The sequence below is a fragment of the Mus caroli genome, unplaced genomic scaffold (assembly GCF_978045245.1).
Source record: "Mus caroli unplaced genomic scaffold, Mus_caroli_1 scaffold_7, whole genome shotgun sequence".
In the NCBI taxonomy this organism is placed as follows: Eukaryota; Metazoa; Chordata; class Mammalia; order Rodentia; family Muridae; genus Mus; species Mus caroli.
In genome coordinates, this window is record NW_028227262.1 from 54,175,954 (window position 1) to 54,187,031 (window position 11,078).

General features: G+C 42.8%; 1 protein-coding gene across 6 annotated transcripts in view; it reads right to left on the bottom strand.

Annotated features, from left to right (window-relative positions):
* The window catches only part of Slc25a26 (solute carrier family 25 member 26), a 101,319-nt gene extending 94,613 nt beyond the window's left edge, over positions 1 to 6,706 (bottom strand). For all 6 annotated transcript variants that reach the window (XM_021164335.3, XM_029478603.2, XM_021164334.3 and 3 more), the window contains exon 1: positions 6,585 to 6,706. In XM_021164335.3, coding sequence (XP_021019994.1) covers positions 6,585 to 6,617 — 33 coding nt within the window. In that variant the 5' untranslated portion in view covers positions 6,618 to 6,706. The remainder of the gene's footprint in view (positions 1 to 6,584) is intronic.
* Positions 6,707 to 11,078: the final 4,372 nt, after the last annotated feature.

Below are 11,078 nucleotides of genomic sequence, written 5' to 3' on the forward strand. Positions count from 1 at the left end.
AGCAAGCATGAGTCCTCTTTTCTGACTTAGTTCGGGTTTTTTTTGTTTTATGTGGTATCGGTACTGTTCCTGTGCGTGGGTGGAGACCAGAGGGAGACATCAGGCATTTCTCCTCGATTGCTTTTCACCTTTGGTTTTGAGATCTCACTAACCCTGAAGCTTCGGAACTCAGCTGTGCTCGCTGACCAGTGAGCTTCACACCTCCCTCTCCCCTCCCTTCCTCTCTCGACAGGAGACAAGGTTTCCTGTAGACCAAATTAGACTTGAACTTGTTACACATCCAGGATGACCTTGAGCTCCTGAACTTTCTTCCTCCACCTTTCAAGTGTGATGGACATATATACACCATGGAACACTATTCATCTGTTTAATAAATAAATTATTAATTAATTAATTAAATTAAAATCTCAGGTAAATGGATGGAACCAGGAAACATGAGAATGAGTAAGGTGTACCAAACTCAGAAAGACACATGCTACATGTTCGCTCAGTTGCACTTCTACCTCAAAATCGTCAGTAAGTACATAACCTGGAGTAATGTGAGAAACCAGGAAAGCAAAAAGGAACCATGGAAGGGGGCTAGAGAAAGGAGAACTGGATTCCGGTGACACAAAGAGAGAAATGGGAAAAGCAGGAAGGGAGGCTCTGTTTTATGGAGGAAGGGGAGTCAATATAGAGTGGAAGGGGGAGAGAGGGAAAATGACACCAACAACATTTGATAAAGCACCAAGGAATCACACTAGTGTATATTTACCTAAAATCATACACAGTACATATAAGAATTATGAATGTGTGTGTGTGTGTGTGTGTGTGTGTGTGTGTGTGTGTGTGTTAAATGAAGGTATGCCTCTTGATCTGGCAACGCTCTCCACACATGTAGGCATGAGAAATCTTCATTTGAGTTATTGGTCAGAGTAGACAAGTGACTCCCAAAACAATATAGGCCATGGCTCTTTCCCTAGGTTGCCTCTCAGAGGGTGAAGACTTCTATTGCTAAAGACGCCACACAGTTCCCACACAGGACTCTGAAGATCTGAACTGGACATAACCTGCAAGCCTCCTACCATCCATCTATTTTTCCCAGCCCTTAGTATCAGAAAATACTAAGCAAGCTGCCAAGAGAAGGAAGCCATCAATAGTCCTACCCAGCTGTGGCAGACCTGAATTTTAACAGTGACTACCAGAGCTAGCAAGCCCTAGAGATGTAGGCCTGGCACTCGTGCCTTGGTGGTAACCAGCTCCCATCTAGTTGGACTTAAGACACCACTCAACAGGAAGAACATCATCCCTGGTACTAGAAACCTAACCAACAACCTGGGGCTAGTGAGGTGATCAATCTTAGAAGAGGACCTACTACCTCACTTGACTAGGCCAGCATAACTCCTACCTGCATTCTAAAATAGATCTTTATATTCACAGGAAATTTCACTCCACAACAGGTCATGTGCAGAAATCAATGTGTTCTGGGAAGCCTGGCCCCAGCTGATACATGTACAACAGGACTCCAGCACCCCAGGCTCAGGGAACACTGTGGAGGAGGAGGCAGAGAGAATGTAAGAGCCAGAGGACTAGGAAGTCTGCGGTGAGATGTGTCTCCTAGAAATGACAGGGAAGCTACATCCATGATACCTCAACAATAGGGCTGCCTAAACAAGACCTGGACAATAACATCAACAGGCATGATAACACAGAGGGAAATCTCTGAAGGGGCCCCACCCACAGGGAAAAAACTCTAGGCAACTAATAACTACTGAGGAAGGAGAATTAGCTCTCCCAGGGATGAGTCCCACAATTGGTTATTGAATACAAAGCGGTCAGCCCTGAAATCATACACACACAGCCACAAAGGGATTCAGCAGGTTGTATTTATATATTTAAGCATGTGTATGGAACAACAGTAGTCAAAAGAGGCCATCATTTTGATGGGGGAGGGGTATGGGAAGAGACATGGGAAGGGAAGAGAGGACAGAGGTGGGGAAGTAATATAATTTTATCTTAGGTCTTTTAATCTTAATAAAAAGTGAAACTAAATAAAAAGTAAAAGAGATGTTTCAGTATATATTTGTAATCTCAGCACTGAAGAGGGTAAGTCAGGGGACCTGGAATTCAGGGCCAGCCTCAACTACACAGTAAGAATTAATTTCAAAATTATGTACAGAAATAGATGGCATACAATATATAGGCTGTCCAATAGCACTCTTATTTCCCTCAACAATTTAACCTATGGCCTCATCAGACTGAATGCTCTACTTGTCTTTTGAACTGCTGAGTACTAAATCTGCAATAATGGCTTCTCTGGAGACTTAGATTTCAGACAGCTAATAATCCTTTTCCATCTAGATCTCTATTAAGAAGCACACATCTAAGGACTCATGTATTACTTTCTATGTTTATTATATCTACTCATCCAGATAACTTTTATTAAGTGACGAAATGTTTTTTAAAGGAACTGGTGCTCATTCCCAAGTTTCTTTAAAAAGCGGAACATTAAAAACTGTACCTCGTGACTAGGTGACATACAAGCAGAATATTTTAATACTAATTAAGCCTTAGTAAAAGGAGTGTGAAATTTTGAAAAATATACACACAAACACAGTGCCAAAGAAGGCACCACTCACAGGTGGGCAGACGGGCAGACCACACAATCTCAGTCCTACCCAGTAACTTGTATGTGCTTGGTAGTTTCTATCTTTTTAATATTGATACGTACGAACATACATCTCTTTAAAATACAGACGTTTACAACTAAAAAGTACATCTCCCTTGGCAAAGAAAGGAAGGGAGATGGGGAGGGAGAAGAATGGGTACTATTCACACTTACGAGCAAAGTTCAAATTCCATCTCTCCTTCCTTCGAGCTCACACAATTCCCAGTCTGTGCAAAGCTTAGTATGAGGAACTTGCTCTACTTGCCTGGCAGGACAGAACCACTCCAAGGGTTAACTAGAAAAACAAAGCTCTGGCGAGGAACAGAGCAATGCCTTTCTTTTTCTCTTTCTTTTTTTTTTTTTCAATTAAATAATACACGTGAAGTAGTAAAAGTCAAAGTGCATTGGCAGATATACTAACACTACATGATCAGCCGGAAAGACATGAAACTTTAAAGACTATGACCTAAAAAGATGTCACCAGAGAGCTCCAGATGTGTCAGTCAGGACAGGGCTACAAATGGTACAAAATGACCAGGTCGGGTGTAGTGGCATGTACCTGCTCTACGTAGCCCACGACATGGGGGATAGGGGGGTCATGGGAGCTGAAGCCACAAAGGAAGAAGGAAGAGAAAGAGACAGGATGCATGGATCTTTGTGGAGACAGGGTGGGCTTTATGCATCCTAGAAGAGGCTCAAAGGGATGTTGGAACAGAGCCACCATCTGGCATCCTTGCCACTCTTTTAAAGGATTTTAATGCCGTTCAGCAAGTAAACGTGCTGCCTTCCTTTTCTCAGAACACAGAACAAAAATCTGATGAGAACTGTGATCCGCACCGATTCTTTAAAAACAAGCTGCACTGTGGTTTTCTCTTTAATCTCCCACAGTTCAGAGAAACGCCAGCTATCTGGTGCTAAACTTTAATCAATGAATTCTTCTCTAAATGTAGGGCTGCTGTGCGGGCATCAATTCTCTAAACCTTTTTCATCATAGCTCTTGTCTTCTGATGATAAAATGACCAGAGACTGGCCTGGTAAAACGGCAATCACAAGTTATTGTGTGTGTGGACTTCAAGCTTCTATAATTGAGATGTCATTTACTAAGATGTCTCATAGCTTTATGAGCATGACAGAGACTCTCGGAGCATCTGCTCAGCCACGTGATATATTTAACACTTAAGCAAAACCTTTAGAGAATGCATACAATTTCACAGGTACTCTGTGCAGACACAAGTCATCACCAGCTGGATTATAAGAGACACTATCAGATTCATTTGTCCTTTAAGTTTGATCATTTGCTAGAAAGGTTATCAGGCAACTGACCAAGTTCAAGATTTAGGGTGGCTTGTGCTGAAAAAGTGTAAATGCAAAACAAGACAAGATGGGGTGGGGGGCAGAAAACTCAAAACCTGTGCACAACCAGTCAACTACCTAGAACCTGACCGGCATGTATGAGGCTCTGAGTTCAAACACCAGTACCACCCCCAAAGTCAATCTGTGCCTCTCCTTGCAGAGAGACATACATTATGCTCTTAAATTTATGAAGTAAGTGATATATTACATACTGTACACTCCCACCTCTGACTACACGCAACTATGTGTGAACCCAAGTCTAGACACATACACACAGGTGGCTAGAGGTTAAACACCTCCCTGGAATGGGCTTTGTGATAAGTAGTAGTATTATTACTGCTTTTTATTGCTCGGTTTATAAGGAACATTGCAGCATAAGTCAAAGCCATTCAACATGAATATGCCTAGTCCTTCAAAACTTCTTCAATGCACTGGCTGCAGCTGACAGGCACTAGGTAAAGAATAACTGAGAGCGTGCCCTCATGGGCCCTTGCTTCTTCTCCTCTCCATTGTCAACCTGTATACTTGCACAAAACCTGGAGCGCCATTCACTCCAACTATGATGAACTACTGTGGTTCCCAAACATGTCCAGAACTTTCTCCTTCTCTGCTTTAGCTTAGGTTTTTCTCGCAATCTGTAATGGCCTTCTTACCACCTAATTCTCCCGCTTTCTACCCCGCAGACACACATATCCCTGCCAAAATCCCATCTGCTGGTTTGACAGCAAGCAAATGCTCTATTCCTCATAGAGCTATCCCCAACCTTCCAGTTAAGAGTAAAAGGCTGCCTCCTCTGCTCCTCTCATAACTGTATTTATATGTTCCTTTACACTACCCATCATGTATAGTAATGCAAGAGTCTTCGAAGTACAGGTCAGGTCAGTCACTGTCAACTTGTCTAACAACTAACCCAGCACCTCTGACACTGCAGGGTTTCCCAACACAACCGTAAGATAACATTTCTTGGTGTGCGTACCCCAGCCACGGTGGTACTTATACCCTGGGACACTTCTCTAAAAGCCAATTCATCATCGGCTCCTAACAGGAGGACTGTGAGGTTCAATCTGTTCAACGAGGTTGCTCTTAAGAATGAAAAGGTGGCTGTCGAATTGGGCTTGAGTATTCTTCCATTCCTTTAGAAATTCTCTCAGGTTAAATTACTGCCTCAGAGCACAGGTTTGTTATCAGACAGAGCTAGCTGGCGTGAGCTCACTTCTTGGGAGAGCCTTGGATCTTAAAACGATTTCATTTCTATTTCTTCATGTACAAAATGGGGGAAAGAGCGCCTATGCTTTCAGAGCTTTGGAGAAGTAAATAACAGTAAATGAAAATTAAATACAATGAAATTAGCCTGGGTGCGATGTGCTATGTGCTTGCGCGCACGCACACGTGTGTGTGTGTGTGTGTGTGTGTGTGTGTGTGTGTGTATGTGTGTGTGTGTGTGTGTGTGGTTACAGATATGTGAGCAGCCCAACCTTGAGTCAGAAGTCTTTCTCATTGTCTCTCCTCTTTCTTCACTGAAGCAGGATCTAGAGATCACTGAAGGTTAGTCTAGCTCGACAGCTTGCTCCAGGGAATCCCTTGTCTCCACCTTTTGAGCACCAGAATTACACATGGGCCACCAGACCCACCCAACATTTCCCAGGGTTCTGGGAACTGAACTACAGGTGCTATAACTACTGAGCCATCTCCCCAAACCCAAATGAATCTCATCTATTTAGGGTGCCTGGCCCATAACCTGTTATCACCTCTTCCCATAATGCCCTGAACCTAGTCCACCTCTCATTTACCCGAGCAGTCACATCTGTACTGTCTCCAACACCTGACTCTTATGGGCAGGTTTCTCTTATTCAACACTCTATCTCCAACCCTTCCATCCGAGCAGTAGCTAGTTCTGTAAACAAATGCCCCTGGGCTTCTATTTACCCTTAGCAGGGGCATTTTAAAAATGAAGGTATTTGTCTGCTTCTGTTCACTCCTCCAGAATGAAATCAAAGTTAACCAGTCTCTCTTACATCTGCTAAATCTATTATCCCCTGCTAGACCTGCTGTTACAGGTCCCTCAAAAAGCACTGGTTCTCATAATTCAACAGAATTTGCCAATAAACTATCGACTCCACAACACCACTATTTATGCTCAGTATTTCTTCAAAGCCTAAACGTGGAGTAAAATAAGCAGATTACTAGGAACTAAATGTGTAGAAACTTCAAAAAGACAAGCTAGTATCTTGGATGGGTGGGTCGTAAGTGTTTTCCTGAATAGTATGTATTTGCATGTTTAATTCCCACGTTCAAGTGAATGGAGTGCATTAATTATGCAGTGTAAGGGAAGTCTTATTTACTGAAGCCTTCAGTAAATAAGACAATGTGTCAAGCATACCTCATCTCTAAAAGCCCGGCAGAAGCCACCAAGCCTTGAGAACAGACTTCCCGGACGTCTCTAGGCTTGGTCCTAGATCTAGCAGCCAGTGACCTGATGACAGACCGACCACTGCTTAAACCCGGAAGAAAGCGGCAGTGCAGAGAAGCCGCCACAGCTCCCACGCAGCCTGCACCCAGCAGCCCAACCCTACCCGGTACTCACCACCAGCGAGGCCGTGAAGCCCGGCGCGTCCATGGTCTCCCAACGCCGCCAAGGTTAAAAATCACAAGCTGGGCAAAAGCAGGTGCTGACTTAAAGAGCTGGGCGCCGCCATGTTGGGGCGGGATATGGAGCAACTACTTCCGGGGCAGAGCTCGTGACGTCACACCACAACAACAGCACGTGCGTCGCTCGGTGCTGGTCGCTGAGCCTTTCCTGGAGGACCCTGGGGTTTAGAGCCTCTCGGGCTTCCTGTCCTTCAGCAGCCGGCTCCCGATGCGCTAGGTAAGGGCCTCGCACAAGCCTGTGGCCCCAGATGGGATCTACGGAAGAGCCCGGAGGAGAGACCAGAGCTGGCAGGACTGGGACCCGGCGGCACTGCCTGTACCTGAAGGCCAGCCCTGTGGTTTCCTACTCGCAATCCAAGTCGGTTATTCCTTCGCTTTATCTGTGCAGGCTCTGTCTGGATTTCTGTTGATCCAATTCCAGAAAGAAAAAAAAAAGTTAAACAAAAATACGTTTTTATTACCAAAAAAAATATAGTATTCTCCATTTGTACTGATATGTATTTCTCTTTAAATTAATTTACTTAAAGTAGGAGAGTGATCATTAGAGACTACGAAGGGAAGAAGGATGGAGGTAGCTGCTATCAAAATACAATTAGATAGGGCCAGTGAGATAGCTTAGTAGGTAAAGGCGCTTGCCTCCAAGTCTGGAGGTGACAACTAACAAATAACTATTAGATAGGGCTGGTGAGATGGTTCTGCAGGTAAAAGCTCTTGCCACCAACCCTGCAACCCGAGTTCACTCCCTGGGACCCATACGGTGAAAGAGACAACCAGTTCCCACAAGCTGTCTCCCAATATCTGTGGGCACACCTAATATTTATTGTATATCATATATTTTGCATATTAATATATTTTATTACATATTAATATATTGATAGTGAAGTAAATAGGATTTAATACTTAAAAAAATACAGCTTAATAGTGAGTGTAACTCAATGGTAGAATATGTGTTTACCAAGCAAGGCCCTCGTGTAGATGGAGGAAGACAGGAAGAATGAGTACCATTGCTCTGCAGGACAGTAGGATTGCTAATTTACAATTTACGTGTGTACGTGTGTGTGTGTGTGTGTGTGTGTGTATTTCAGTTGGTATTTGAGTTTCACTGTAGCCTATGATAGACTAGAAGTCACTATGTAGTTATGTAGTGCTGGTGACCTCAAATTCATAGCAATTGTCCTGCCTCTGCCTCCCAAATGTTGGGATTACAGATGTGAGCCATTACACCTGGATAATAATTTGGGTTTTCTTTCTAGGGTCTTGAACATGCAAGGGCAGCATTCTGCCACAAAGGCTGCATCTATAGTTCCACCTACCTAGTCACTGTTATATATTTTTATAGAGAACTAAAAGAAAATTGAAAATTTCAAAGATGACCCACAAAGAAAAGATATTTAAGGAATTATACATGCTAATGGCTGACTTAGCCATTTCACATTGTGTGGGTATATTGAATTATCACCCACTACCCCAATAAATTTGTACAATCACTGTGTCAGTAAAAAATAAAGTGGCGTAAAAAAATGACTTGCTTTGATAGTTGATTATTCATCTTGCTCACTGTGAAGGCAACGTGTGCTCTTGGATGAACATGTCATTAACCATTTAGCAAGTTTCTTGGAGTAGACTTGTCTTTCCATTTACTGGACAATACCTTCTAACCTCCGCATGCATGAAGGGCCTACTACATCTCAGGTAGCAGGTATGTTGTAGAACTAAGTGACGAGTGGACTTTTTAACCTCCAGTAATCTTGTGTGAGCCACAGGATAATCCTGACTAACTCAATCGATTTATTGGAGACCTGATTGACAACTGCAGAAACCATTTCTGTAATAGAGCAATGTGACCATGACAGCAGGGCTCACACAGGCCAGGCCGTGCTCACACTCAAAGGCAGGGAGCGAGTATACAGACTGTGAGCATGAAAGGGCAGGGATTCTGAGGCCATCTGAGAATTCGCCCTACCACACTCTTTTATAGCGTGGCTTCATTGGAGGCCTCCTCACAGCCCATTGGGGTCTACCAGTAAGCTCCCACTAGCATTTCCCTCAGAGTCCCTATTCCTTTCACTTTTGCTTGGCATCAAGGCACTCCCGCAGCTCACTAAATACTGTTCTACACCATCTCCATGTCCAGAAATCTGATTGGTTGGTTGGTTGGTTGGTTGCTTTCAGCTTAACAAGTAAGTAGCTTAAAATACCAACAGCTTTTACCTCATACTCTGTTAGGTAAGAATCTGAGAGAACTTAAGCTTGGCAGTTCAAAGTCAGGGATTCTCATAACTTACACCGTCAGCGTTGACCAGGATCATCTCATAAAACTTGATCATAACTGGAGAATCTACTTCCAAAGTAGTAGCTCACTTCCATAACTGACAAATCAGTGATTGGCAGGAGGCCTCAGTCCCCACAATATTTACCTCTCCGAGCTGCTGCTTATCAGTCCTCACGGTAACTATTTTCCTCAGAGTGAGTACTTTAAAAGATAAAAAGATAGAAGCTACAGTATTTTTACATTTTAAAAAATTGTATGTGTATGGGTGCTTTGCTGCATATATGCCTATGTACCACGTACATGCCTGGTGTCTGATGCCCTAGGAATGGAGTTGTTCATAGTTGTGAACCACCATGTGGGTGCTGGAAATCAAACCCAGATTCTCTAGAAGAACAATCAGTACTCCTAACTACTGAGCCATCTCTCTACCCACTCCCAATTTTAAATAATTATATCTATTTTTATGTATATGGATGTTTTGCCTGCCTATATGTGCCTGAGAAGGCCCAAAGAGGGTGTTAAGTCCCTCGAACTAGAATTACAGATAATTGTTCCTTACCATGTGAGTGCCAGGAATCGAACCATGATCCTCTGGGGGGAGGAGAGAGCCAATACTCTTAATCCATGAGCCTTCTTTCTACACCAAATTTTTTTAAATTCTAATTTAAAATGCACATCATTTTCCCTTCCCTTTCCTTCCTCTAACCTCTCCCATTTCCCCCTCCTATTCCATCTTAAATTAGTGGTTTCTTTTTCTTTGATGATTATTGTCACACACACACAAATACAACCTGCTGAGTCCATTTACTGGTTTTGTATATGTTTTTAGCACTGATTCTTAGTATTCCAATTAGTGGGCTCATCCCTAGAAAAGACTCTTTCTCCCTCTCTCAGCAACTGTTAAACTGTCTTCTATGACTTGACTCAGCAGGAAGTCAGTAGCCATGATTGCAACAGCTTACTGGCATGGCACTACAAGTCATGTGTATATACTACTGTGTTGGACTATGTAAATATCAATGACTGACATATTGGAAACTGGTACCCACATTAGAGAAATGCAAGTAGAGACCACAATAAAATACCACTGCATGCCTATCATCCCAGCACTCAAAAGGCAAAGGCGCAGGATTGCTACAAGTTTAAAGCCAGCCTGGGCTACATAGTGAGTACTGTGCTAACCAGTTCTATATAGCAAGCAAGACTTTTTCTTTTTTTAAAAGAAAGAGAGAAAAAGAGCCTCATTCACTGTAGTGGCTAAAATTAAAAAGACCAATGTTGTCTAAGATGAAAAAACATGCACTGTCTTGCTGAAATGAAAATTATACACCTACTATAAAATATAATTGACACCCTAAAAGACAAACAGTGTATCCAAAACTTTTACACTACTATTAAAAGGTTTATATAAACAGAAAAAATGGAAATACCCAGCTGTCTACCAACTAATGAATGGATGTAGTGCATGGATTGCAGTACATACTTGCAAAAGAGCATCACTCAACCATACAAAGTAATCTGGGGGCTAGTGAGATGGCTTAGTGGATAAGACCCCTTGCTATGCAAGGATGAGTTTGAATCTGCCGCAGTCACATAAGAAAGCCAGGCATGGCTGAGTATGCCCGCAACCCCAGCACTGGGGAGCAGAAACAGATGAATCTCAGGAGCTTACTGGCCAGGAGCCTAGCCAAAGACTCAGGTTCAGTGAGAGACCCATAAATGAGTGAAGAAGGCAGAGAGTGCTTGATAGAACAGGATACCCAGTGCCTCCTCTGGCCTCCCCAGGAGAGCACATGGCATGAGTATCCTCACACGCATGTACACATATTGCACACCTCATTTGCACACACCATACACACACAATAAATAATCACAAATAAACATTTTATGTAAATTATTGATGTGTACAACATGGGTTAATCTCAAAGTACAGTAGTAAATAAGAAATAAACATTAGAGGACTCACACTTGGCATTCTTAGGTCAAACTCAAGAAAAGATAAAATTTTAAAGTACTATTTTTACATTTTTTATTGTGTGTTTATACATACAGACATGCATGAATGCATGCATATGTGCCACATTGTGAATGTGGGTCCTCTGAAAGAGGACCTTTGAACTGTGGGGCCACTTATTTTTCTTTGGTCAACATGCTGGA